The 27,714-nt window shown below is 55.2% G+C and overlaps 3 protein-coding genes across 4 annotated transcripts; 1 reads left to right on the top strand and 2 right to left on the bottom strand.

The window, feature by feature from the left end:
• Positions 1 to 335: 335 nt before the first annotated feature.
• On the bottom strand, positions 336 to 10,103 carry FLII (FLII actin remodeling protein). Its single transcript, XM_055709810.1, has 30 exons — positions 9,975 to 10,103; positions 9,081 to 9,191; positions 7,830 to 7,901; positions 7,574 to 7,654; positions 6,988 to 7,073; positions 6,668 to 6,829; positions 6,460 to 6,563; positions 6,179 to 6,354; positions 5,939 to 6,096; positions 5,742 to 5,826; positions 5,296 to 5,443; positions 5,054 to 5,187; positions 4,723 to 4,935; positions 4,462 to 4,641; positions 4,307 to 4,389; positions 4,154 to 4,228; positions 3,831 to 3,914; positions 3,591 to 3,762; positions 3,403 to 3,507; positions 2,983 to 3,174; positions 2,653 to 2,841; positions 2,413 to 2,552; positions 2,102 to 2,327; positions 1,766 to 1,920; positions 1,591 to 1,651; positions 1,367 to 1,495; positions 1,163 to 1,269; positions 813 to 918; positions 641 to 706; positions 336 to 481 (listed from the first exon to the last, which is right to left on the bottom strand). The coding sequence occupies exons 1-30, from the start codon at positions 10,035 to 10,037 to the stop codon at positions 347 to 349; spliced, it is 3,798 nt and encodes a 1,265-aa protein (XP_055565785.1). The 5' UTR covers positions 10,038 to 10,103; the 3' UTR covers positions 336 to 346.
• A 133-nt stretch (positions 10,104 to 10,236) lies between these two features.
• MIEF2 (mitochondrial elongation factor 2) lies at positions 10,237 to 14,716 on the top strand. 2 transcript variants are annotated; one of them, XM_055709823.1, is made up of 4 exons: positions 10,237 to 10,481; positions 10,624 to 10,776; positions 11,261 to 11,438; positions 12,299 to 14,716. In XM_055709823.1, the coding sequence occupies exons 2-4, from the start codon at positions 10,630 to 10,632 to the stop codon at positions 13,315 to 13,317; spliced, it is 1,344 nt and encodes a 447-aa protein (XP_055565798.1). In that variant the 5' UTR covers positions 10,237 to 10,481; positions 10,624 to 10,629; the 3' UTR covers positions 13,318 to 14,716. The 2 variants fall into 2 exon arrangements, with proteins under 2 accessions (XP_055565798.1, XP_055565799.1); XM_055709824.1 differs by lacking the exon at positions 10,237 to 10,481 and having other exon boundaries at positions 10,647 to 10,776; positions 11,242 to 11,438.
• A 1,143-nt stretch (positions 14,717 to 15,859) lies between these two features.
• TOP3A (DNA topoisomerase III alpha) lies at positions 15,860 to 27,694 on the bottom strand. The gene is made up of 20 exons (XM_055709814.1): positions 27,518 to 27,694; positions 26,865 to 27,105; positions 25,648 to 25,707; positions 25,158 to 25,231; positions 24,476 to 24,551; positions 23,808 to 23,916; positions 23,361 to 23,504; positions 22,651 to 22,821; positions 22,323 to 22,423; positions 22,112 to 22,186; positions 21,912 to 21,994; positions 21,586 to 21,793; positions 21,229 to 21,414; positions 20,668 to 20,797; positions 20,138 to 20,251; positions 19,892 to 20,057; positions 19,313 to 19,456; positions 18,900 to 19,022; positions 17,889 to 18,607; positions 15,860 to 16,841 (listed from the first exon to the last, which is right to left on the bottom strand). The coding sequence occupies exons 2-20, from the start codon at positions 27,048 to 27,050 to the stop codon at positions 16,663 to 16,665; spliced, it is 3,048 nt and encodes a 1,015-aa protein (XP_055565789.1). The 5' UTR covers positions 27,051 to 27,105; positions 27,518 to 27,694; the 3' UTR covers positions 15,860 to 16,662.
• Between the last annotated feature and the right edge of the window lie 20 nt (positions 27,695 to 27,714).

Below are 27,714 nucleotides of genomic sequence, written 5' to 3'. Positions count from 1 at the left end.
GAGGGGCAGGATTGAGGTGGGGGAACCCCCACTTCGGAGCGAGACAGGCGCAGTCAGAGCTTGGCACGGCCTCAGCGTGAGAAGTGCAGCCTTTATTGATATGATACTGACAGGCTGGGCCCCTCCTTGGGGGTCTGTGCCCCCGCAGGACAGCAGGGCCAGCTGTAAGGCCCAGGGCTGAGCCCCCTTCGCCCCCCCCAGTGCTCTTTAGCAAAGCATCCTCCCACCCAAACTGGGAAACACTCCTGTCCCCCAGTTGTAGGGGGAGCTCAGCACTAGCCTGGGGCAGCATCATCCCAGCAAGGTGTAACAGGGGCCCACACCACCATGTATGCGCCCCCAGCCCTTAGGCAGGCGGCTTGCGGAAGACGCTCCAGGCGTGGAAGCAGCGGGTGAAGGGCCAAGGCTCGTTGCCTTTCCGCACCAGCCGGAGCTTGCGGGGACGCGTGGGGTCCTTGGAGCGCATGTGCTGGATGTAGACCTAGGGCAGAGCACAGCTGTGGCGGTCCCCAGCGCTTGCGCACCTCCAGGGCTGGTGCTCCCATGCACCGCCGTCCACGGGGGCAGGATGAGGGCCCCGAGGAACAATGGAGATGCCCAAATCCTCACCCCGCAGCAGCAGGCAGGAGGGAGGCCCTACCTGGCACGCCTTGAGGCTCAGCTTGATCTCCACCTGGCTGGTCTGCGTGCCCACCCACATGTAGACCTGTGGGAAGGATGTGCAGCCACGCTCAGCTGATGGAGCCACCGGCAGACCTGGCCCCCCGCTGCGTTGTCCCTGGTCCCCTGACAGCCTGCCGCCCTCTGCTCACCTCCCGCCCGTTGTCGAGCAGCATGATGTCGTCATCAGCTAGATCGTCCTGGCAGAAATCAGAGCACTTCTCTGACACGGAGAAATAACCCTTCTCATTGGAGCACCTGTGGGGAGAGGTGGAAGGTGGTGGCATCGATAACAGGAGTTTGTTAGGACTCAGCTTGTACAGAAGGAAGGGAGATGACGGAGCAGTTCTGTTTCGGCTGGATGATGCCTGGGAGATGTGGGAAACTGCCCTGGCTAGCTTGGGAGAACCGAGCCCCTGGCAAAGGCCAGCATGGCCTGGGACACTGCAGGAGGATAGGGAACAGCACGGATCGGACCAGCCCCTCCTGGGCCAGGACCCACCTGAAGAGCCGGGAGTGCTTCATATACTCGGCGTCTTCATCGTAGGGCTTCTGGCTCCCAATGCCCACCCAGAAGAAGTTTTCAGGCTCTTCTCCCTCATTGATCACCTGCAAGAGCAGGGACAGGGCTGAGCGCGGCTGTCCCCTGCTGCAGGGGTCACAGCCACCCAGGTAAGCCAGGGCCCAGCCCCGCTGTGCTCCCAACCTGCTTGCTGTAGGAGTCATCAAACATGTGGTTCATGATGTCCTCAGCCAGCTTGGCCTCATCGGGGTCGGCTGCCCGGCCCACCCAGGTGTAGACGATGCCCTGGTTGTCCGTGCTCTCAAAGGGCACCTGGGGGAACACAGAGAGGCAGGGTGGCCCAGGTTGGGGGGGAGGGGGGGCCAAATGGCTGAGCATCCCCGAGGGGGCTCAGCCACAAACACTACCTTGAGGATGAAGCAAAACTCCGAGTTGAGCAGACCAGCATCTGTGTTGATCTGGATGCACCTAGAGAAACACGAGGCAGAGTCAGCCAGAGACCAGGCAGCTGCACGCTGTACCCCACCAGCAGCCTGGCACCCATGGGTGCTGCCCGGCCCGGCGTGGCCCCCGGGGGCTGACCTGGTGCAGAGGGCCCCCCCGTTGGTGCGGATGTGGTAGAGGCTGGGCTGAGGTGGGCTGGTCCTCTCCTTCCGCTTGCCACGGTGGATGACAAACCTCCTCTTGAAGTGCGAGAGGAACTTGGGGTTCTCCTGCTGCTGGGTCATGCGCACGACCTGGCCAGGGGTGGGTGTCAGCAGGGCCGGGGGGGGGGCCCAAACACAACCCCAAGCCCAGCTGCACCCCTCTGCCAGTACCCCCTGCCCTTAGCCTGGGGGGCAGAGAGGGGATGGGGGAGCAGTGAGGCAAAGCTGGGGGACCCCTGTGTCACCCCCCAGGAGCGTGCAGTGGCGTCACCTCCAGCTTGCCGGGGAAGAGACTCTCAAACTTCTTCTGGAGGCTGAAGGTGAAGGTGAGCCAGCCCATGTTGGAGGCCTCCCGGCCTTGCCAGAAGTAGACTATGCACTGGAAATCTTCCTCAGGCTGCTTCTCCTCCTCCTCTTCCTCACATTCCTCCCCTGCTTTGCCTTCACCCTTCTTCTTCTTCTCCTCCTCTTCCTCATACTCCACTGGCACCCAGTACCTGAGGGCAGGAACAGGGGATGATGTGAGTGATGGGGGAGGTTGGGGGTCTGGGGAGGAAGTCGAGGGGACGAGGTGGCTGTCACCTGCAGAGGAAGACGTAGCAGTCATGGGTGTGGAAGTGGCCAAATTCCTCCTCGGGCAGGCGAGCGAATTTCTTGCCCTCCAGCACGAAGCCCTCCATGCCGTCCAGGTCCTCGTTCCACTCCTCCATCAGCTGCTCTGCCTGTGGCCCCACGTGCTGCATCAGCCAGCGGCCACCCAGCCCCTCTGTCAGCATCCGGCCCAGCACCGCGGGGGACGCACGGGATGGTCCCCAGCCCTACCTCGCTCAGGGCCATGGGGGGCTGGCGGGGCAGGAAGAGCGCCGTGAGGTCGGCCTTCATCTGGTCCTTCTTCTCAGCATCCTTGCGGACCTTCCCGGCGAGGCCGCCCTCCTGCAGCACCGTCTCAGCATTGCGGGTGTAATCCACGCGCAGGACGTCGTCCCAGTTCTTGAACTTGGACTTGAACACCTAAATCGGAGAGCAGGTAACACCGCTGGGGCCACAGCACCCTCCCCAGCACCCTATCCGAGGGGTCTGTGCCATCATCTGCCTCCCTGGCACTGCTGCCCAGGGGTCCGTGCCCCTTCACAGGTACGGGGGCTGCCCTACCTGGCACTCTGTGCCCTCCAGGTTCCGGGTGACCATGGCGTGCTTGGGCCGGTGCAGCATGCCGCACAGCTCCTGGCTCAGCTTCAGCGCTGCCGCCCGCACCAGCCGCGGCGACTTCCTCCCAATCCAGATGAAGACGTCAGACCAGCAGTCCAGGATGTACACGCTCTTGGTGTCCAGCAGGCTCTGCAGCTGTGGGCACCGCAGGGAAAAGGCGGGGAAGGGGGGGTCAGGCACCTGCAGGCTTTCCTGCCTGGAAAACGCCCTGCCTGCTCCCAAAGAACAGCCAGGAAGAGCAGAGCATCCCCCAGCTGGGCCCCGCTGGCCAAACCTGCCTCTCCCAGGGCTCAGCTGGAGGCAGAGGGGGCATGAAACCAGTCTCACTCGTCAGACTGGGAGAACCTCCCCACCCCATCCTACCAGGCGCATCTCCGGCATCAGATCAGCCTTCAGCCTCTTCTTGTGCTCCACCGAGAGCCTGTAGTTGATCTGGGGCAGCTCCAGGTAGCCCAGGCCCAGGCCGACCTGCGGAGGGGATGGAGACACGGGTGAGGGGGGCCTGCGGGGCGCTGGCAGCTCCACCAGCCCCACAGGTGGCAGCTCCCCACCTTGTAGAGCTTGGGCTTGTGGGGCTGGAAGTCATCGGGGACGCAGGGCCGGATCTCCTCGGGCTGCCCCCCCAGCGCCTCCCAGAAGTCGGGGGTCTCCTGGCCCTGGGTGAGCAGCGTGATCTCTGCCTTGCCCTTCCGCTCATTCTTGTTGATCTTCTCAGCAAACAGCCTGCGGCAGCAGCGTGTGAGATGGCAGGTGGGGGCTCCCCGCACCCCCAGCCCCCTGACCGGCCCTACCTGGCCTTGGTGGTGCTGCTCAGCGTGGCCTGGCTCCCGCGCCACACGAAGAGGTTGAGGCCATGGTCCAGGAGGAAGACGAACCTGGTGGATACGGAGGTGAGAGGACAGTCAGGAACGGGGTGCACCGAGTGTGCTCCCCACCCGGGGGGTCCTTAGCTGCTGGGGCTGCCAAGTGGGGTTTGGACCCACATCCTTGTAGGAAGGTGCTGGCATGGCCAATTTTCACCATGGAGCTGCAGCTATGAAGTCTCGGGTGGACCCTGCCAGCACCCCGTCCCCCCGCAGGGACCCTGTGCTCCCTGGCTGCTCCCCCTGCTCACCGGGGATCCAGCGATGTCCCTTTCAGTGCCACCGGCTCCAGCTTGACATTCTTCTTCCCGTAGACACGATACAGCCTGGGGGAGAGACAGCCACGGTAGGACACGGGGCACCCCCTGCCCCACACATCCCCCAGCCCCATGTCCCAGCGGTACCTGGTGATGTACTGCGTGTCCTCGACAGTGAAGAAGCCGCTGGCCGTGCCACCCTCGATGTAGGAGATGTCATTGTCAAAGACCTAGGGACAGGGACAGTGTGAAGGTGGGACAGGGAGGGCTGGGGGCTATGTGGGGCCAGGGGTCAGCCTCACCTGGAGGAACTCATCGCTCTCATCCCCCATCTCTTCGCGGATGCTGCGGCACTCAGCCCCCAGGTAGTTGCGGAGGTTGACGGCATGGATGGCGGAGCAGGCCTTCTTGTCCAGAGTGGCCTCCTGTCCGATCCAGTAGTAGATCTCCCAGTTGAGGGAACCGTTCTCATCCAGGAAGGTCTGGGGAGGTACAGGGTGTGAGATGGGATGGCTGCAGCCCTGGGTTGGGGATGTGAGGGACCCTGGGTCCTCCCCACATACCTTGAGCACGATGTAGCAGTCGGCCTCGTAGAACTTGCCGTGGAAAGCCTCGTCCACCAGCGTGGGCACAAAGTTCTCGATCTGCCAGACGCAGAGGCCAGGCAGCTGCCCCACATCCTCGCTGAAGAACTCAGAGTAGTCCAGCTGTGGCTTCTCCAGGCCCTGGTCCCAGCGGCGCGTCTTCAGGTCTGGTGCCTTCGCCTCCCCGCTCTCCTGTGGGGATGGGGACAGGTCACCAAGCTGGGGGCAACTAGGTCCCTGCCAGCACCTGGGTGGGCTGGGGGCACTGCTGTGATGCCGCTCGGGGCCCCTCTCCCACCCCAGAACTCACCTCTATCTTCTTGTTCTTCTCCTGGGCCACGTCTGACATCCCTTTCAGCACCTGCTTGGCCTGGTCGTCCTGGGCAGAGTCCTTGCGCCGCCGGAGCCGCATCTTGCGGGCCAGCGGGTCCTTGGTGCCGCTCCCTGGGGACACAGGGACAGGGTGAGAAGCAGCCAGGACACCTTGCGTGGGGCACAGCTCATTTCCCAGCTGCTCCCAAGGTGCTGCCCCCCACATCCCTGCACGCTCACCTGCTGCAGCAGCCGCAACAGTGGCCGGGGAGGCTCCGGCCAGGCGGAGCTGGTTCTGCAGGGAGAAGTCGATGTTGTACCACTCCGACGTCCGATCCACCGGTTTCGGGGGCATCACCAGGTTGGGGTTCTCCCGCACATCCAGGATCTGCCAAGGAGAGGGGACAGGAGACCTCTCACTGCTCTGCAGCATGGGCTCGTGGGGACACTGAAGATGTGGGGTTGGACAGGAGACCTCTGGAGCACCCCGGGCTTTGCTGAGGGGATGCAGAGGGAGGCCCAAATCCACCGCCTGCCCAGGCCACACCGGGGGCCAGACTGCATGTGTTGGCCCCAAGACCCCCTTGTCCTTACCTCACCCATCCCACCCTACAGCCCTGGGATCCCAGGGACATGCTGGGGCTCTGGTGGACCCAGCCAGGGTGGAGCAGGCACTGGGCTCTCACCTCCATGTCTGTCAGGAAGTGGATGGCTTCTGGCAGCGTCACCAGGCGGTTCTTGTTCAGCACCAGCTTCCTCAGCTTGGAGCACCTGTGGGACAGAGACACTGGTGAAGGGCCAGGCTGGGTGACACCCTGTTACCACAGAGCCTCCGCGTCCCCTCTTGGGGACAGAGCAGATCTAGCTGAGGGCTGTCCTCTACCTGCACAGGCTCTCGGGGATGAGCTCCAGGTTGTTGTTGGCCGCCATGAACTCCTCCAGGTTAGCGAGCTTGCCAATGCCTGAGGGGATCCCGTCAAAGTCGAGCTTGTTGGAGTTCAGGTACATCTTCTTCAGCTTGGTCAGCTTACAGATGGCTGACTGGGGAAGGAGATAGCGGGGTGAGGGACACCCAGTGGCATGGAAGCATGGGCAGGGACACCATGTACGGGCAGGGACATACAGGCAAGGAGGTGAGCTGGTTGCGGGACAGGTTGAGGGTCTCCAGCTGGGTCCACTGGTCGATGCAGAGGGACAGCTCCGTGATCTGGTTACTGCTGAGGTTGAGGCGCCGCAGGCTGCCCAGGGTGTAGAGGCACTCAGGGATGCGGATGAGGTCATTGCAGGACAGGTCCACGTCTGGGGGAGGACAACAGAGTGACACCGCCGGCCGGACCCACGCCAGGGCTTAAGAGAGCCTGTGGAGGGCCCCACGCACCGTGGGGCTGGGCACCCCAGCCCTACCTGCCAGGTTCACCAGACCCTCAAGGCTGGTGGGCAGATTGCTCTGTGTTCGCTGGGTGTTCCTGAGGTGGAGGGTCTGCAGGGCCGTCATCGCTGGGAGCTGCCTGCGGGCCATGGAGAACCACGGGGCAGAGACAGGTCAGGCCTGGAGCAGGCACCTGGCCCAGCCCCGGCATCATGGGATCCAGCCTGGAAAAAGGGGCCTTACCGGAGCTGCGCGTGCAGGAGAGGGTTGTTGTTGAGGATGAGAGTCTGGAGGTGGACCAGGCGTCTCATCTGCGGTGGGAGGCTCTCCAGCTTGTTGTCGCTCAGGTCGAGGTAGAGCAGGTCTGTCAGGTTGATGAAGAGCTGGTTGGGGATGGTCTCAATGCTGTGGGGATATGGGGATCGTCAGGGCTGCCTGGGACCTGTACCAGCCCCAGGTCTCCCTTGAAGAAGGGCAGACAGCAGGATCCGGAGTGAAGAGGAAGGTGGCGGAATGGAAGTGGCCATGGCTGGGGAGGGATGGCTGCTCTGGCCTGGACCTACCTGTTGTGGCCAAGGTTGAGGACCAGCATGTTCTTGGCATTCTCCAGTTCCCGGGGACATTCTGTGAGCTGGTTGTAGCTCAGGTCCTGGGACAAATGAGAAAGCAAAGGAAGGATCCCCCTCTGACCTGCCTGCAGCAACCGGCACCCACACCTGAGGACAGGGGCACCACCAGGGACGAGGTTGCCTGCAGCCACACTGCGCCCTGCCCTGCGGACCAGTGCCCAGCAGCAGGAGCGGGATGAGTGTGTGGGAAACCCAGCCGTGGCATCAGCCTCTAGAGGAGACATTGCCACAGGGTTATCCTGCCCGCAGCCAGCTTCCCCAGTGCTCGGGCACAGGGCCGGGACTGGCGCTGAAGGGGCACAGGAGCTCTTGCTGCAGGGAAGTTAGGTATGGCCTGGGCACCTGAAAGTCAAAGCGGACCAGGCAGCACTGAGCCCTGATTTACTCGCTGCACCTTTCCCTCAGACGCTCCTCAGCCCCACTGAGTTCCCCAAGAAGCGTGAGGGGCCACCAAGGTGTGGGAATGGGACCCCAGAGCCTGAGCTGGCTCCTGCGCTAGCCGAGGAGGCTCTGCACCTACCAGCACTGAGAGGTCATCCAGCTGGAAGATATCATCGGGGACTCCCGAGTTCTTCAGGCTGTTTGCACGAGCCACGATCGCCTAGAAAGGGGAGGGAGAAAGAGGCACGACTGCAGCTGGTGCCAGCTCGATGCCTGCTGAGCCCCTGGGGGTGGCCAGGCACGATCCTCACGTGTCCCCAGAACCAGGGGCTGGCCAGGAGGTGCCTAGGGACACCAGCCCCGATGCAGTTGGGACACACAAGGGGGACACTTACCCGGAGGCAGGGCAGGCCGGAGAGTTCCCCATGGAGTGTGGTGAGGCTGTTGTGACTCACGGAGAGGTGTTCCTGCAGGGAAGCCCCAGACAAGCTCCAGTGAGCAGAAAGAGCAGCCGGGGCTGCCCAAGGCAGCGGTTGGGCCCCCACACCAACATGGGGGCTCCTCGATCCCAGGAGAGTAAGGGCCTTGTGGAGGCATGGGGTGAGCTCAGCCCTGACCCACACAATGTGGCTGCTGGGACACTCTCCATCTCAAACTGGTTGGTTGGCCCCAGTATGCCCACGCTGCCTCCACACCCCTCGTAACTTGGGGCAGAGCTGGCTGAGACACCCCAGCCCTGCTGCAGGGTTTGGGGTGCTCTGAGCCGCTGCTGAGCCAGCTCGCAGCACTCCCGTATAGTCCCCGAGCAAACAGACCCCAGTTCTTGGGAACACTTCTCACTGGGTGATCTGCAAACGGGCAAATGTGTGGGGACCAGCAGGGTGGGAGGAGGGCCCAGGGGAAATTTTTTCCTCTGGACATCACCAGCCCAGCTGTTACCTGCTCTGGAAAAGGAGGAACTGTCAGGCTGTGGGCAAGATGCCAGGCTTTAAGTCTAGCCGTGGCCCCTGAGCATCTGGCAGGGCTGGCAGGAGCGTGGCTTCGAGCAGCACGGAGGGCTTCCCCGCTTGCTCCCACTAAGCAGGGCGCACCAGGCACGGTGATGAGGACTTTTGGCAGCATTTAAAGCATTGCGTTTGTCTACGCCAACTGAACAACGTCCGTAACGTGCTGCAGGACACTGCCAAAGCAAAGCTTAGCCACGGACTCCACCAAGGGCCTGGTCGTGGACAAAATTCGAGCCACCCAAAAAACAAAGCCAGGCAACTGCCAGCTACTGCTCTTTGTATCTTTAGCAAAGGAGGAGAGAAAAAAAAGCCCCAAAACCTTAATCCTCCCCTTACAAAACCTTCACCTTCCCCTTCTATTAAAGGGCAGAGGATCTAAGCATGGTTTTTAGTCTGGTTTTCTAGGAAAACAAGGTGAAACCGAGTACAAGCCTGTCTCAGCCCTACTCCCAACAGCTCCTGCATCCAATTTCAACCACACGTAGCTCAGCCCTATTATTAGACACCAGAGCATCCGCTGATGAGCCACGAGGCTGGCAGGCACCAGGCTCTCGGCACTGGCGTGCAGGGCCCCATCCGAGCCCGCAGCCCCACTGTGAGCCGTTGCGACCCATCCCCTGCCCAAAACGTGCCACTCACCAGCTTCTGGAGGGCAGCGAGCTCCTCGGGCAGGTAGCAGAGCCCCGTGTGGTTCAGCTTCAGCCAGCGCAGGCTGGTCATCGCCTTCACGTGCTCTGGGAAGTAGCCGCCCTGTGAGGAGGAGGAAGGTGAGGAAAACACCTGGCCCACAGGGTGAGGGGTCTGGGGACCTGAGTCTGACTGACCCTGCATGGTCAGGGGGTGGTTTGGGATCGCCTGGCCCTATGGGATTGGGGGCTGGGGGCTGGGATTGCCCAGTCCCATGAGATTGAGACCTGGGGGAGCCTGGGATTGACCTGGGGGTCCTGGATCACCTGATCGTATGGGACTGGGACCTAGTAAGCCGGGATTGCTTAGTCCTATGGGACTGGGACCTGGGGGTCCAGGATCACCTGGCCCTATGGGACCAGGACCTGGTGAGCTGGGATTGCTTAGTCCTATGGGACTGGGACCTGGGGGTCTGGGATCACCTGGCCCTGTGGGACTGGGACCTGGTGGGCTGGAATTGCTTAGTCCTATGGGACTGGGACCTGGGGGTCTGGGACCACCTGGTCCTAAGGGACTGGGACCTGGCGGCCGGGATCGCCCGGGGCTGTGGGACCGGGAGCTGTGCGGGCTCTCGGGGCCCCGCGGGCTGGGAGCCAGGGGCTGCCCAGCCGTAGAGGCCGAGGGCCAGGGCCCGCCAGGCCCCACAGCGCTGTGGGGTGCGGTCAGATTCCGGGGCTGCCCTGGGCAGACACCCCCGCCCGGGGGCCGAGATCACCCCGCCCCGCGGCGCCGGGGCCGGGCCTAACCAAGCCCTGCGGCCTCCGTGCCCGGGCTCGCTCGGGGCCTGCGGCCGGGCTGCCCCCCGCTCCCGCGGCCCCCGTTCCCCCCACTCCCCCCGCCCCGCACCTTGAAGTCGTTGCCGCTGAGGTCGACGCCGCGGACGAAGGGCAAGACGCCGGTGGCCGCCATGGCGGCGGAAGGGCGGGGGGACCCGGCGGCCGCCCGGCCACGCCCCCGCCTGACCACGCCCGCGCCTGGCCCCGCCCCGGCGGTGATGCCCTGCGGGGGAGGGTGGAGCCAGGTTCTGTTTCCTTGTGCCGGTGGGCGGGGCCGCGCCGCGCTCCAATTGTCTGGGGCGGCGGAGCGGGGCGGGGCGGAGTGGCCGGGCAGTGGGTGAGTGCGGGGCCGGGAGTCGGCCCTGCCCTTGAGCGGCTCGGGGGCCGCCCGTGGCCTCGACAGCGCGGGGCTCTCCGCCCCAGCCCTTCCCGGGGGCACGGGCCGCGGTACTGTCCCCCCCCGCGCCGCCGCTTGCCCCCCAGACGGCTGCGGCAGGGCCGGGCGAGGAGCCGGTGATTCTTGCCCGGGTGACCCTCGCTCCCCCGCCGCGTCCCGGCGGGACCCTTTGCCCTGGAGGTGAAGGGCAGCGGCGGGGCGGGCTCCGTAGGGTCGGGAGAAACCCCAGTTCCCCAAAAAGCTCCCAGCCGGCGGGCTCCGCGCCCCCCGGGGCGGCTGGTCCCGGCGCCGGTGCCACCTTCTGCTGCTCTCCTCTCCGCAGGGCACCATGGCCGGGCTCGGGCGACCGCGGGGCGAGCGGCAGGCGGGCAACGGGCTGGGCAGCATCCTCGACGTGCTGTTGGCCAACGCCAGGCTGGTGCTGGGTGTCAGCGGTGGGGCTGTGCTCGCCATCGCCACGCTGGCCGTCAAGCGGGTAAGGCTGGGGGCTCAGCGGCGGGGGGCAGCCGGCCATCCCACGGAGGGGAGCTGCTTTGGTTGTGGCTGCAGCAGGGGAAGATGCACCCAAGGCCTCACCGTGCGGCAGAGCTGGTGCTGTGAATCAGGAAGGCTGGTGCTGGGGGCACGGAGCTGCCCACTCCCACCCTGCAGGGGCACAAACAGCCCCACGCCCCGTTAGCCCAAAGCAGCACGTGCTTGGGGTACAGTAACCCACCTAGAAAGGCATTTTGGGCTTAATTTACATTTGGACGCCTGGTTTCCGCTTAAAAGCCTACAGGAAGAAAATATGCACCTTTGTGGTCCCATAAAATACATGTTTTTGCAAGCAGAGGCACCGCATGGGGCTGTATTACCCCATGTGTGTACCAGAGGGGCTGTTGTCCCCCTTAGTTCAGGGTGTGACTGGAGAAATGCCACAAAGGCAGTAAGTTGTCCACAGGGGTTTTTCTTTCCTCCAGCTGATAGACCGAGCCACCAGCCCTCGCGATGAAGGCGACCCTAAGGCTGAGCAGAAGATGCTGGAGGAGAGCTGGCAGGACTTGGCCTTGATCAAGGCAACACCAAAACCCCCCAAGAAGCAGAGAAGGGAAGACCTCAGCCAGCCTCTACTCCCTCCGGTTCAGCCACCGGCACCAGGTAAGGCTCATGGTGTATGTGCCAGCTCCCACTGCGGTCGGGAAGATCACCTTGATGTGCTCTGGGTTGGCTGCACCGCTGCTTGTGGCGGTCTTGGAGCTCTGCGTTATTTTTAGCTGAGTGCCCCGAAAGCCGACCTGGTGAGCCTCCCAGGAGGGCAGGCTCAATAAGCCACGGCCCCTTTTTAGGCAATGCCTGTGGTAACAGCACTTCTGATAATGTCCAAGGCGTCTCGGCCACCGTGGTGTGGTGGAGGCTGTCGGGGCTTTGTTTCCTCTGAAGCGGTGTCTGCTCTGTTCATTTTCTGGGTCAGCTCTGCCTGGAGGAAGGTGTGCTCAGGAGCTGCTGCAGACAAAGGCTGCCTTGTCCGGCTGCCTACGAAGGCGGCATTTTTCCAAGTGGGAAAGCAGCCCAACTCAGTGCAGTGCAGGTCCTGAGATTCTGGGCCAGGAGCAGGATTGTTTGCAGGACTTGAGCGATGAGGCAGGCATTGGGGTGGGCTGGATCAGCCTGAGCAGTCTGTGGGGCTGAGGCTCGTAGGGACCCTGGCAGTGAGTTGAGTCCCTTGCCCAGCTGCTGGTGCTTAGCCTGATTTACCCATCTGGCTGGGAGGTAAGGCCGGGCACTGTTGGGTTTTGGGGTTAGTTTGGGCTCTGCCTTGGCTGAGAATCACTGTTAACATCAGAGGACCACCTGGCAAGGTCAGTCTTGTGTCCAGAGGCGGGCTGAGAGCTGGGCGCCCAGCTCACACCTCTGCCTCAGCCGTGGCAGGAGAAGCTGCTGCTGTAGGTTGTAGACGATCTGCTCAGAGCTGTGACTTCTCTCTTCCCTCTGCCCCATCGTCTGCTCTACCTCTCCAGAGACTCCTCAGGTCAAATCCATCTGCCTCACACTGCAGGAGAAGCTCCTCTCGCACTACAGCAGCTGGCTGGCCGTGCCTGAGGTGCAGGTGTCCATCGCCCCACAGCTGGCCAGGAGCATCGGCACCCAACTGCAGAACTTCTTGTGGAGCAAGTGCCCAGAGATGCCCTTTGGCAGACTCTTCCTCAGCGGTCCTCTGCTCGATGGCCTCGGAGCTCTGGCAGCTGACCATATCCACCTCATGCTGCCGGTGGTCCTCGACACTGCGCTGTGGAGCCTTATCCCGGGAGAGGACACCGTGGTGAGGAACCCCCAGTACTGGCTGATCAAGAGGACTGATCTGGAGTATTTCCCTCGTGGGTGCAGCCCCTGGGACAGGTTCATCGTGGGCCAGTACCTCTCCTCCAATGTGCTTAATGAGACCCTCCACAAGATGCTGGTGGCCTCCATCAACTGGCCTGCCATAGGTAACCTGCTGGGGAGCGTCATCTACCCGGTCGTGGCCTCCCAGGAGCTGAGGCTGGAAGTCAAACATGATCAGGTCGAGCTGAGCATAACCCTCTTCCCAGTGGTGGAAATGGAGGGCAAGGTTCTTCTAGCTGTTCCTCCTGAAGGACTGGTGGAAAACCTCTGGCTTGAGAGCTTTTACAAGGCAGAGGTCTCAAAGGTGAAGGAGCTGGATGCAGCTGATGCTGGGGCTCGACAGCACTGCCTCCGCATCCTGAACGGCATCTGCAAGAGCCATCCTGCCCTGCACAAACTGAGCGGCAGCCCCTTGACCCATGTCATTCTTCACCTCAGTGCCACCAGTTCAGACTGGGCAGAAGAAAGCCTTGCTGACAGGTTCCAGCAGGTGCTTGAGGAGCTGGTAGGCTACCTGGAGAAAGGGGTCCTGCCTTCCTATTTCAACTGCAAAATCAACCTCTTCTGTGAGCTGTTGGAAGAGGAAATCGATGAGATGGGCTTCCTGCTTTACAGGGCCATATCGGAGCCAGAGCTCCTGCTGAGGGAGAAATGACTGGGGTGTTGAGAGCTCCCGAACACGGGGTGTTCCTCGCCCATCTGCTGCTCCTCGCTGCGAGGATTGTGATGGTTCTAGTTGAGTAGTCAGTAAGAGGCAAAGTTCTTGCACTTTAAGAGAAAAAAAATATATTTAATGTTTGAATAAAATGTGTCTGAGTGGAGGTGAGCGTTGGCGTATGGAGCCTCTGGCTGGGAGGCTCCGCCAAACCCGGGGTGGGTGCAGCCCATACCTCGAGCACCTTCAGGTGAGTCCCATCCACTGGGCATTGCGAGCCAACACAAAGCATGTTTGGTCTCTGGTTCCCAGTGTCCCCTGCCTGTCCCAGCCGTCAGGTTCCCCTGTGCTCTGAGACCAGCTGGAACTGGAGAAGAGCAGTTCCTTGCTGCTGCTGTGTTCTGCAGCATGCTGGGTGGGTCCTTGCACCAGCACCCAACCGGTCTTACTGTGCCATCCCCTCAAGCCAGCCTTTGGGACAGGGTGGGAGCCTTATCCTTCTGTAGCATGTTGCCAATCTGAAATAAAGCCCCAGCGATGACCTGGGTGGTTGTCTGGGCACTTGAAGGTACAGCCATAGCAAGCGGGGCTGGGGGTTTATTCTTTGGAAACCCTTTCAGCTGCCAAAAGGGGCGAGCTGAGCCCTACCTCTTCATTCTGCCAGTATTGGCTCTGTCCCGAGGAAGGGGCGTGCTTCCAGCACGGACCTGGGGCTTCGTGGCCTTTGTCCCACACGGTGTTTTGCTGGAAGATGTCCTGAAAAAGACGGAGGCAGGAAGAGAGCTGCTGACTCCTGGGAGGCTCCTGGAATTGGTCCCTTAGTGGAGGCTGCAGCAGTGCTGTGTGTCCCCTCCCCGGTAGGTAGGTTGCTGCCAGCACCCATCTGGGGGTACTCGCTGCTCTGCAGTGTCCCCTTCCAGTCTGTCCAGTGACCTTTTCACACATGTATCGCTGCTGTCTTGAGGTCCTGTCCTGGAGCTCCAGGGTATGGGGCAGGAAAGTAGGACAGAAACGATGCTCTGAGCAGAGCACTTGCAAGAACTGAAACTGTTCATGCTTTTTATTAAGAAGGTATGTTTTGTTTGGGTATTTTGTTTTGTTTTTTTCCTTTGAGTGGCTGCTAGTAAGCTTTGGTTCTGGCCGTAGCCCCAGGGAGATGAAATGTATTCATGTATTTAATGGGAAGAGCTAGGTTTGCACAGTGGTGGAGGTGGAGAAGTCCTGTGGACTTCAATGTGAGCAGCTGTTGCGGTTTACTTTTCTTTACAGCTATCATCTTGTTTATGGGAGGAAAAAACGCACTGCTTTTCTTCCCAGTCTGAGGATTGCTTACTTTGTTCCTCCAAACCACTTCCGAGGTGTTAGTGATGAGAATAAACCTTCCCTGTGTATATTGGTTCTCTTGTGTCACCTCTGTTTTGTTTGCTTTCCTGTGATCAGGCTGAAGCGATCCCCCAGCTGTGCTGGCATGCCTGAGAACCACCCAGCACTGCCCAGGGCATCCCCCGCTCTGCGTGGAGAGCTTGGTGGCAGTCAGACCCCATCCCGCAAGGTCTTCCTCCTCTTCCAGACCCCTATGGCTGCAGAGTGCCTGGCTGCAGTACGTGAGCTGTTGGGACACTGAGCTTGTGCCGCTGACCCAGTGGCTGTAACCAGCTGCCTGAATGCTGACCAGGGTTAGACCAGTAAAGCTGGTAACAGCTGATGCCATCAGCAATGCTTAACGTGCTGCCTGTATGCTACACAACTGCATTCTCCTGCTGTTGCCGTTCAGAGGCTGCTGCCCGGGCTTTTGCCAGCTCAGTGATTGCATTACAAAGCCTCATAATCCTGTTATTTTAGCCTGTAGGGCTGTATTTTTAGGCCACAGCTGTTAATCGTGGGAGTGAGGGGTACAGGGAAATGCAATCCGAGCTCTCCTGACCTCACTCCATAGATTTAGGCCTGATGGCAACTGTCTGCTGCAGAATTAAAGGCTCTCTCATGCAGACCTTAAAGCGAACTGGTGCTGCTGTGGTCTCCTTTGCTTCAAGCTAGCCTCTATAGAATGTGCTTCAGGCTCCTGCCCACCCTGGCTCCATCTGCTGCATGTCACCTCAGTACTGACCCAGGGAACTGCTCTGTGCCCAGAAGTAGGGTCCCAAACATCAGAGGCCCCAGGGAAAAACTGAATGCTGTCCCCTGGCAGCAGAGGACACAGGAATCTTGGGGGTCTACTTTCTTTGATGTACAGAGGAAGCTCCAACAGAGAGGGAGGAGGTAGCCTGGCTTCCCAGGGAGTTGTCTAAACGAAGCGCAGGAAAACAGAACCTCTGTTCAGTTCAGCCAGCTGGCTGGCTGTCTCTGGGCAGCAGTGCTACAGCAGATGCAGCTGAGGAGATAAAACCACTTTCCCTACTCCTCTGCAGCTCGCTTCTAAATAACTGCAGGGAGTTTCTGCCAAGAAAGCTTCCATATTGTTTGAATGAGTGAGTGGAAAGAGCAAGATTTAGGTGAATGCTTTTACAGTAATAGCCTAACTATTTTAAGTAAGAAGAAATAATACGGCAAGGTTAAGATAATTAATTATTAATAAAATAATCTTTTAATAAGAAACTTAATAGTTTCACAAAAGTAACTTCCATTAGCTAGCAGCATCACAGAGGCATGTCTCAAGGTTTGAGGAATTGCTTGGTTTCAAATTCAGGAACTGTCTGAAGTGAATGCTCTTCCTCAGCACTGCAGCTGAGCTTCCTTGTCAGGGCAAGCACCAGACCCAGCTGCTCTGCACTGGCCCTCTTCCACAGGCAGGGACAACCAAGGCAAGGGGTAGACGCTGTGACCAAAAAGAAAGGGGAATGTTGCTCAGGTAATGTTAACTTAGAAAAGAACTTAAAATGAAATTCCACACTGTGGAAAGCCAGGGACTGAGAAGTGCTCAGCAGTGCTGGTGTCTGTCCTTGTGGCGACAATCCACTTCTGCCTCGCGTAGAAAGGCTGCGTACAGCCACCGCTGTGACAGGAGCTGCAGGTGGACTAGATCCAGTGCTGTTTTCTCTGTAGGTTCAGTTTCCAAATGCTTCCTTGCAATGTTCAGACTATCCCAACTTGCTCAGCAGAAGAGCAACTGAAAACAAAGGCTAACGGGTAGTGGGGCCACCTTTCAAAGCTGGTTGAACGCTTGCTGCCCTGGCACGTAATCGTGTGTGAGGGTGGTACCCCTTGGCAGGAGCAGCCTGCAACCAGCCCTTCCAGAAAGCACTGGACAGACTTGTTTCTAGACCCCAGTTCCTGTCAGCAGGAGTTGCTCCTGTAGCAGCTCACAGCCCTGGACCTTTCAGGCTCTCAAGAGATGTCCATCCAGGCTCAGTGGTTTTGAGGGCAGGTTTTTCTAGTGTGGCCAGGCTGGTGGCAAATGCTACAGGTCCGTGGTTTCTTGGCAGTGGCTCCTGAGGAGAAACTGTTTGGTCTCTTGGCTTTACTTCCCAGCTCTCTTGAGTATTCACTGTTGCCAAAGTGGTTCAAAGAGGCATCTCCAAAAGGGCCTAGAGAGAAACAACTTGTGTGTAAGTACCTTTGAAAATATAAGCGGGTGACAAATGGAAGATAAATTCAAAATGGCAGATCAAGGATTTTACTATCCCACCCTCTAAGATTATTCCTGAAGTTACAACAGCTTCAGATTTGTCTGAACAGTTAAATCTCACCCATCTGTCTTGCAGCATTAGAGAAAAGTGGGAACGGAACAGGGGAAACTGATCTGCCTGGTTGCATGCTCTGGTCTACAGCTGAAGCAGAAACAACAAAATATGCCAGAGGAAAACTTGGGTTTTATGTAGTTTTGAAAACTTGATTCTACCCTTTCAGGCTCAAATGTCTGAGGGGGAGGCAGTGTTGAAAATCTCTCTCAGACCACATCTCCACCTCTGTGCTTTGCTTACTGTCCCTTTGTGTCAGAGCTCTTTCTTTCACATCCTTATTTTGTGATTATTTATTTTTTAATGGGTACTTTTTTTCAGCATTTTTCCACAGCAGCCACACTCAGTTTCTCAGCTCTAATCAGAAAGGCTTGGCCTTTCACTGCATTCCTGAACCTAGGGCAGAGGGAGTAGCACCGTTTCCTTGGCATGACAGAATGGGGTTTAAGATCTCCAGAAGTGGTGCTACCACTTCAACTCTATACCAAGTCAGTGCTTGGCTTTGTGAGAGCTGTTACTCTAATTTGGGAGGACAAACTCCCAAAGAGACTGTTGGAAAGAGTGCTGGGCTTCACCCAAGTAGTCATGGACAGACACTTGAGCTTTACTGCACATGGAAGCAAAGCATCCTACTCGGAGCTCAGCAGATGTGTGCTATGAGGACATATCCTGCTAACACTTGGAAAGGTAAGCCAGACTCAGTTGTTACAAGCAACATTTGAAATGCTATAATGCTGCTGACAGAAGTTCTAAGACAAACGAAGTCTGTTAAATATATGAGTTGTTACAAGAGCTCTCACACCGTGGAAGCATTCCACATGTGTGAAAAGTGTGTTCAGTTTAGCTTCAAGAATAGCCTCCAACCCTTGTGTCTCACCCCAAGCCCAGTCTTACCCGGTGCCACATTTTCATCTGCCCACTGGAAGAAGCCACACTGCTGCTCTCGGGGTTTAGAGCAGGTGTGGAACTGCCGTCCTTTGTTGGGCCCATCCTTTTGGACCGTGCGTGTGACGGCTGGCTGGTTGCACTTGCAGACTGCGCCGCCTCCTGAATTGGAGCTGTTGCTTCCAAAGAGTTCTGGGCCTCTCCTTCCTCCTGGGCGCTGAAATCCTGCTGGGTCCCTTCCTGCAAAGGGCTGGGGCAGTGCAGAGCCCTGTGGAGCCATGTTACTTCTGTCCTCTGACTGCTGATCAGCCCAGAGAAAAAAGTTGCAGGTACCGGCATTGCATTTGTAAAACTGCCTGCCTTGATTGGGCCCTTCTTTGCGCACCGTTAACAGCAGGGCTTCGTTCCCACAGTTGCACACCACTGCGTTGTTCCCATCATCTGGAGCAGGCCTGGGTGTTCTCGTTGAGCTCAAGGAGAATAGATGTCCCGGTGCCGGGTTTGTGGTCCCCCGCACATGCCTGGTTTCACCGCTACCTCTGTGAAAGGAGTTGTTGACCTGCACGTGATTAGCTTGCTGGCTGGCTGATGATGTGGATTGGGACGACCTGTGTAAATACTTCAGGTCCAAGAGCTCTTTTAGCATGTCGTCACAGCCTCCAATGCAACCAACAAACTCCAGGGGCATAGTGGGTGGAACACTGCCTCTCTTGAATTTAAACTTCAGTCTAAAAGGAAAGGAAGAATAAAAGTATCCCAGTTTATATAACTTCTCATCATCAGACCTTGATTTGGAGTTGCATTTTTATGTTTGGTTGTTTTTTTAAATTCTGCTATACTTACACCGGTTTCCCCAACCCCTCTTCTTTCTATCCCCAAGCCATGAGTGCTGCTCCAGCTTTCCAAGACTGGAATGGAAAATGGTTGCCCAGCCTAACCCATGGACATTTCCAACCCTGAAGGCTAACACACAGTGTCTGAAGAGCTGCATTTCCCCAAAGGACAACTGGTAGGACCTACTTGTGAACTGGATGTGGATTACACACAGCACAGATGCTCTCGTCCCTGGCCACGTCCAGCACGAAATCAGGAAACCAGACGGCAGTTTTACAAGCTGGGTAGCCCATACAGCTCAGATAGAACCTGCCATGGGGCAAAAGCACCGGATGAGGAAGAGGCAAAGTCAAGACAGTCAGTGATCTGTTCTGCCGTCTTCTCAGCCATCAGAAATTGTCAAAACAACAATTTTTAAGGGCAAATATGTACTTGAGAGAGAGGTTCAGCTGAGTCCACACACCTTATGTAGCCGGTGGAGTCAGCTAACTGCAGCCCAAGTTTTCATGCTTGCTGCAGAGGGGAGGTAAACTAAAAATGCCTAGAAACACACAAACCAGCAGAGAAGGCTATTTTTTACAACAGGGAAGATCACCAACCCGCCATTCTTCCTGGTCTTCAGGACCATGTCATTGTTGCACTGTGGACACTTCCGAACAGAAAAGGGCGTTGCTGGGTAGACCTCCTCTTGCTCTGCAATTTCTGTGGCTTCTCCAAAATACTGAGCCAGGGCCTGGTCCAACCTATGAAGAAACAAGCAGAGCATCCTGTGTGTCTCATCTGCAGTGATCAGGTAGGGCAGTGAATTAGTGCCTGCTGCTCTCTACACAGCCCCTCTGAGCTTCTGCATGAGTATGTTGATTCAGTACCATGTCTCTGGAACAGGCTAGGTGCGGGTTCAACGTGAAAGGAGGCAGTGCATGCTGCCATCTCCTTCAGTCAGCTCTGGATTTAATCTTAAGGATTTAAACCAAGATGAGCAGTTAGTTGGCACCAACCCTAACTTGTTGTGTTATGTGCCAGGCTGCGAGTCATCCCTTCCCATGAAGTGCCTACACACGCTGGGCAGAGCTCCAGGGAAAGTGTGACAGGATCCCACTCCAGGCTGAGCCTCAGATGAGAAGCTAGTACCTCCCAGAGCAGCAAAGCAAATAGAAGAGGGCAAAGGCAGGGCTCACTTGTTGGCTCTAGCCACAGCTTCGATGAAGACTTGCTTGTACTTTTGGAGCTGCTGCTGCAACACTGCATATTTGTCTTTCTTCCCCTCACAGATCAGTTTCAGATCAGCCTCCAGCTCAGCTCGAAGGTCAGGCTTGGACATCTCGTAGCCCATGGAATCATAGCCTGAGGAACATAGTGCATGGTAAGCGAAACAAAGGAGCAGGTAAGGACCTTGCCATCTTCCTTGTGGGCACTGCCCTTACCTTCAACCAGCCCCATGCCCAGGTGGCCTGGGAGGAATCGCTGATCTGCTGTAAGGCCCACATACATCCGCGTCTTAATTGTCTCAATGTGCTCGGCATGAGTGGCATCCGTCCCTGAAAGCAGACAGGTTATTTAGTCGAATTAGGTGCCAAGAAGTGATTTCCCCTGTGCCTAGGGAAGAGTGCAAGGTGGTAAAGGGACAAGGAGACAACTTTCGGTGAGAGGCAGCACTGCCCTCATGTCTCCCACTGGCACTGAGGCCAACAAGGTGCTGGCAGGCACACCACAGATCCTAAACTGCATGTCTCCCTAGATACTGGAGACACTGCAGACTCCTCAGGATCTCCGGACCTTGCCTACAGGCCTCTACTAACCCTTTGTTCTGTGCATTTAAGTGATTTTTTTTACCTGAAGTGACATTTAGAGCATTCCCTGCTCTTGAGTGTGGGACAGAACTGGTGTAAAAGAAGCTGAGAAGCTTATGAACAAAGCTCTCCCAAAAGCAAGAGGCCACACTGCCAATACTGACCAATGCCATGTTTCTCCATGAGAGCAATGAGATCCGCTTCTGTAAGGAGCAATGGAGGGCTGGTTTCCCCATCCACCATCTCCACTGTAGTAGGCTGAAAGCGAGACCCTTTCTGATACAGTGGGATAACCTGAAGGGAAGGAGAATCTCTTTGAAACTGCCTTCTAGTTCATTCACTGAAGACAAAGTGTCACACTAACGACAGGCCCGTGCAGTAACAGAGCAGCACCCTGTTCTGGAGGAGATCCAGTCCCAGGATCCTTGGGATTAGCTAGTAATGAGCTCCCAGACCACGGAACAGAAATTTCAGCTCCTAGTGAGTAAAGCCAACCCCACAGCCCTGTATGGTCTCTGCTTTGGTATCAGAAGGGGAAGAATCTATCCAAGGCTGGCACAATAAAGCTGCACAGGTTTTTAGCAGAGAAGGCTCTGAATGAAACAGCCAGTGGGCCAGAAATTGTCAAAGGACCTTCTGTACAGGGGTCTGAAGCTGGCAGTGAAGTGCTGTCTCAAACTCCAGGTATTTTAGCCTCTCCTATCTATGTTATTCACGTGTATTACCTTATCGCTCCACTTCTCATAAGGATAGACTTCCAGATAATTTCGGGCCAGGATCATTAGTCCTTGAGCAATGAATCGCTCATTAGCAATGTCGATCTCCACAGTTGTTTCCTGTCCTTTGGCATCTTCAGAGCAACAAGCCAAAAAATGGCGCACAATAAATTCATATAGTCTCTGCTCATTGCCCTAATATCAAACAGTAAAAAAGAGTCAGTGTCCTCCTGTGTTAATGATATCAAGAAATATTAGTGAGATCTCAGATGAGTATACTGTGTAATGACCATACTATTAAGACTTCTATTTTTATTTATCAAGCAATACAAACCATCCAGTTACCTCTGCCTTCATTAAACTCACCTGCAGGTTAGCAGTGTATTTTGTAGGGTGGATGGGAGGGTGAGCCTGATCCGATTTGTTTCCACTCCGAGGGGTTGGCCCACCCTGATCCAAAATCCTCTGTGCAAATGCTCCCCAGTTTGGGTCCTGTATCTGCTCTTGTACTAAAGCAGAGAGGTTCAGCTCCTTGGGGAAAATGTTGGTCTCAGTTCGGGGGTAGCTAATGAATCTTAAGAAAGACAGAAGAGCACTTTAAGAGGTGCGCTCCAAGATGCTTCCCATTTTGAACTAAAGGCACTTTACTCTTGAAAGAATTGAGTTTACCAAGCCAAGTCTTGCTTTCTTACCCTTGAGTATAGAGTACTTCTGCTATTCTCATGGTTTCCTTTGCATTTATTTTCAGTTTGCGGGAAGCCAACTTCTCAAGTTCCTGTGTTGAGAGAAGCCAGGGAAAAAAGAAAGTATTTGTGCATAATTCAGAGTGGTGAGTAAAATATCTGTTCAAAGTTTCTTTCAGATAAGTCCTTTTAGCATAGTTCAAACGTACCACAGTGTCCAGGGGCAGGGGCCTCCATTTGCTTTTTGGCTTGCTCCCAACCTCAACAACAGTTGCTACTGGATCCTAAATGCAGAGTAAGGAAAATGCAAAATCTCCTTTAAGAGTTTATGTAAACTGTTCTTGAAACATCTTGAGCAAGACAGATGCAGGAGATGTTTGGCTGATACTGGATTATATAACTATTCACAAGCTTTCCTACCTCCATACACATGTGGTAAAGGACCAGGCATGCTGTGTGATTGAAGAGCCGGTTCCTCTTCCAGTTGAAGACCACGTTGCCGTCTTCATGATCATGTGTCACTGTGTTGAACAACAGATCTCAGTGATAAAGCAGTAATACAGTGGAAATATAGCAGAGTCAGTGGGGCCACACTGTTGGGAAACCTTTAATTCCTGCTTAGTGGTCAAAGCAAAGGAAGACGAAAACACCTCTGCAGCATTATTTGTTTGTTGCCCCGATGTTTTCCCTTTCTATGCACATCAAGCCCTTTAAGATGGAGCGCAGGACTCGTTTTCCCCAAGCATACCTTTTATTTTATAGAAGGCTTCAGGAACAAAGGCCTGGATGGCTTTAAAGCGTTCAACTACAAACCCCAGTGTTGGGAACTGGCAGCTACCATAGCTGATCAGCTGATCTGCTAAAATATTGGGAAAGATCTTCCGGAGCCTCAGTGTTTGGAATCTGGTGAAGGCAGCGCCTAAGAAAACAAAATGGGCACTAGAACTGAATACAACAACACTGAACAATAAACACAACGCTTCAGATGGTTCTTTTTAGCATTCTGAGTGTTGATTTTACTCTTAAGTTTAATACTCGGTTGCAGAAACTTGTCAGTGCTGCATGAGATATAAACCCAATATTTGCTTCAAATAGCACATTTCCAGTAAAACATGAGATGTGATTTAGTTGCATCTGATCTAAAAATCCGATTTATGACACTACAGAGGACATTCCTGTCTTGTGTGGAGGATACAGAAACAGATGATTTCTAAACACCCCTCGCTGAGCTTTAACAATGTGCATTCATTGTGGTTAGGCGAGAAGCGAGGAAGAGCCTGATGGATGGCCATCTCATTTGTACAGCAGTCTAAGGGAGTATTTATAGACAGTAAGCTATACACTGAGAACAAAGCTGTCCCCTGCCTACCACACTCTTCCTCACTTTCTTTTAGGAGAGGAGTATGCAGCAGCTCAGGCTTGGCAGCCTGCTGTTACCCCCAGCACGTGTTTACATACCTATCCTGAGGTCCAGCTCCTGCCTGACGTCAACAGCATCACTTGTTTTTTGATCTGGTTGGGTGAGGTTCTCGCAGGCTGTTCTGACGGCATGCAGTGTAATCTCTGAAAAACGGGCTCGGAAAACCTGGAGGTTTGGCTTTACTGTCAGATGCACACAAAAACCCCACAAAAAATCAAAGAGCAACTCAAACACCAATGGAAAGGAATAATTAATAAATAGCTATCTTCAAAAGAGCATGCTGTCAACCTATTCTGTAGCTTTCCAATAGCTGAATATACTTCTGGTCTATCAGAGCCACGTATTTATCAGAACTATATTAAATATATTTCACCTGGACACAGTAAGATTGAGAGTATGCCTCTGTTAAGAGACCTCTGAGCAGTGATACCTGTTAAATCAGTACTTTAATGGAACTCAGGGTGATGAATATGATGTCTACGCACCAGCTTTGCAAACATGAATTATCTCAAAGCCGATGTTCTCTCCTTCTCGATCGCAGTCAGTCCAGATCACCAGAGCTTGGCACTGCTGGATTTCTCGTTCAAGGGTTCTCTGAGATGAGAAAACAATGCAGAGTGAGACGCACCAGGCCACTCTGTCATTTTATTTTAGAATGACTCACTAATTGAACATGAAATGCAACGTGTATCCATAGAGATAGATTGTTGCAATAACATTTTGTAATTGTGTGTCTCATGAGATTAGGCAGCTTTCAGAAGAATTGAGTCATTTATTTGTGTACATATGAGTACATCTAACTCTGCAAAAAAGCATGGCTTGGATTGGATTGCACCACAATCTGTTTTCTGAAAGTGTCGGGTTTTTGTAAAATTGAGATGCAATTAGCAATTCCACCTTGTTGAAAAAAAAACATTTCTACTTTTAGCAAAGTAGTTGTTCCTTTACCGTGCTAATTTTACATGAGCAGGAGACTTCCAATGTCACAAATGAACAGCATATGTAGACCTAGGAAACGCAGGAGGAATTTGCTAAACTCTAGAAACTCAGACGTTAAGGACAAAGGTACAGTTGTCCTTCTGTCTGAGACAATATTTGTAGAACTAACCTGTGAACTCAAGTGTTTCAGGAAAACTCTTCAAAAACAACATACCTTGATAGCCATGTAATTTTCAGGGCAATACTTCTCGATTTCAGCATCAAAAAGAGCTAGAGGGTTGCAGCCATACCTGGTAAACAGAGGATGAACAGTGTGAATAACAAAAGCGAAAACATACGTTGTGAGACACTAACTGGTGCTGTCTTGTGAGGAAGTGCTGTTCAAGTACTGGAATTCATAATGTTTTATTACAGGTCTCGTCTTAGTCAACTCAGGATTCAGATCAAATGCCAAGTTACACTTAAAAGCAACAGAACCAAAACGCAACCAGAGAAAACAGCAGATCTGCAAGGCCACCCTGAACAAGCAACTTCTCTTATTCCAAGCATAGAGAACAAATGGGAGGGAAGCTAGAGAAAGCACCTCATATCCCAGGACAACTCCTGGTTGAACAAAGAACACAAGAACATCAATCAAGTTTTGGAATCAGTTTAATTCCTTGCATCTGCCTTAATGTATTTTAACCAGTATTATGACCTTGGGGTTTTTTAGTGCTCTGAAGACAGTAATTTGAAACAGTATTTTAGCTATTCAGTGTAAAATTTGGTACTCATCACGCTGCTCTGCAAGTGATGTCAGAGACCCAACGCTTCGAACTCGCGGTGCCCCCCTCATCTTAGGGCTGAAAGCGGAAGATGACAGCCCTCCTTCCTGTGAGGGGCTAGTAAGTACTAACCATTTGCGAAATGGCATCTTAAAATCATGAGCCAGTAAGTGTCCCGACACAGATGTCATCACCATAGTAACGTTCTACAAGAGACAGAGCAAGGTAATTAGTGCCTATCATTTGCTAAAAACTGCCCACAGCCCCAAGATCTTCATGCAGTTCTCAATTTACACCACCAGTGACACCTTCCTCCTGCTAATGCATCGTAACAAGCTCTTCTCTCTACTGACAGCTAAATCTATGGCCTTATCCTCAATTTTTGTAGGAGGTACCCTGTTCTAAATAGCAACATATTTTTGACGAATTTGACAAATTTTGACATTTGAACCCAGAATATTCAAAGACTTAAAGCAACAAAACAGGTCAGTGGTTGACCCAAGAAAAGAACATCTGACTTCCCCGTCACTGGATATGTGTTTCGTAACTTCTGACAAATGGCTTTTAATAATTAGTATTTTGCATGTCTCTAATCCAGCAGTAGAATGAAAGAAAACTCTACCTGGCCAAACATCTGGTAGTCATATTCGTAGATCTTGTTGAACTTGGAAAACCCTTCTCGCTAGAAGGAAAAGAACAACTGCTGAGTTTCTGGCTTCTAACAGAAACCAAATGCATTTTGCCTCACTTTATACACGCTCTTATGACAGAGCACAGAGAAGTGTGGGGCAAGTGAAAACCAGGTACTGTAGCTAATGGAAATTACAGCAGGATGAATGGAAATTGCCTGTATTGTTTATGGAGACATTGAAGTGGCACTTTACAACGTAAGAGTATTTTAAACTTGTCTGAAGGGGATGCCAGGGTTAACTCCCCATGGATAGCAACAACATTGAAGAACAGATTTGTTTTCATGGGGTTGGCCAGTTACAGTCCCAATAAACAAATGTCCTGCTCCAAATGACAATTAGTGTGCCCGCTCCAGGTCCCCAAGACTACGCTCCACATAACTGAGATTTGTGGAAATTTCTAGATTGTGTATTTGCTGCTTTTACTGCAGAAGCAGGATGATATCTTCCTTGACTGGGACTGTCAGCAGTCAGGTTCTCAGTAACACCTTCCATTCAAATACAATTCTGGTCTAGAAGCATCTTCGAGCTCCTTAGCTTGGAAATACCAAGTAATTATGCAAACTGTTAAAGGTCACCCAAAAAAGCAAGAGATCTTCGAACTCCTCTTCTCCAAACCACAGACCATCTTGGCTTTATTATGTGAACTTCAGCAAACCTCTGACACTTGCTGATGCTGCAGAAGCAGTGCTTTTTGACTGGGAGATACACGCCAACAGATGGTTTCAGTTCCCAAAGCCTTCTGCATACACTGCAAATCTAGGAATGACACTGGGAGCCCTCACGGTGGAGTCCAGCAGAAGTGCAGCCGGGGAGCTGAATTCCAACAGGAATTAAGTCACAAGGAAAAAGGGGTCCAAGATTCTCAAATACATTTGGGCAAGTGGTGTTTGTCCACGAAAAAAAGCCATTCTTGTACCCTTAAGCAGACAGAAGTGGCCAGAGACAAAAACAGCGTGAGATGTTGCACATGCCGATGTGAGATGCCCGTGCCAAGCACTGCCGAGTGTGCTGGTGTGGCCATACAAGACACAGACTACACCCAAGACCTGGACTGTGCTGCACAGTGACCCTGGTGACCCTCTGCAGCCAGCTGAGCCGGACCCGTATGCCTATCAGGAACCTGTAAGGAGATGCGGTGCATTCCTACCCGTCGCATTCTGCTGTTGGAGAGCAGATCTGCAATCCCTCGGGCAGCATCATTCTTCTCAGCCACGCACAGGACCTTCCGGATCCTCTGCAAAGCCATATCATCTGCAGCCCGGGAGTAGAGACGCCAGGGCTGCAGCAGCATCCTGACCCTGCAGCTAGCGAAGAACCTGGCTTGAAAGTTCATTACAAGGGATGGTGACAGCTCCCGCGGAGCCAGGGCATGCTGCTGGGGCCGGATCCTGCCGGGGGTGCAAAGCGATCGCTGAATGTCCCGCAGGACCCTGATCTGAGTTTAACCGTTGACCGCGGGAGGCCCCTGGGCACCCTCTGCCCGGCTGCCCCGGCGCCATTCGCAGTGCAGCCCCCTCAGAGCGGCAGGAGCTAGAGGCGGCTTCTCCCCCCGCCAGAAACCCCCACCCGGCGGGTGCTGCCCGACCGCCCCGCTGGGCCCTTCCCTCAGGCCGCAGGGCAGCCTCCCGCCGGCCGCTGCCGTGCTCCCCCTCGCCCGGGGCAGCCCCACCCCCCCCGGCAGGGCTCTCCCTCGCCCCATACCCCCCAGCAGGGCTTTCCCTTGCCCCGCCCCGTCCCCCCCGGCACGGCTCTCCCTCGCCCCGTTCCCCCCCGACCCCCGGCAGGGCTCTCCTCACCCACCGCCCTCACTCCTACGCTCGCTCTGTCGCAAAGCGGCGGGACGCGGCGCGCTTTCCCTCACTGTTACGTCCTGCCATAAAGCGCCACCGTGGCGGGAGAGAACTACCGCTCCCAAGGCGCCGCTCGGCAGCGCCCCCCCGCCGGCCCGCCACCATTTGCCATTGGCCCCCGCCGCCGGGCTCGCCCCGGGTTAGGTA

This window comes from Falco cherrug, chromosome 4, assembly GCF_023634085.1.
Source record: "Falco cherrug isolate bFalChe1 chromosome 4, bFalChe1.pri, whole genome shotgun sequence".
Lineage (NCBI taxonomy): Eukaryota > Metazoa > Chordata > Aves > Falconiformes > Falconidae > Falco > Falco cherrug.
Note: the sequence above shows the minus strand (reverse complement) of the source record. Positions and strands in the feature narration are given on the sequence as shown.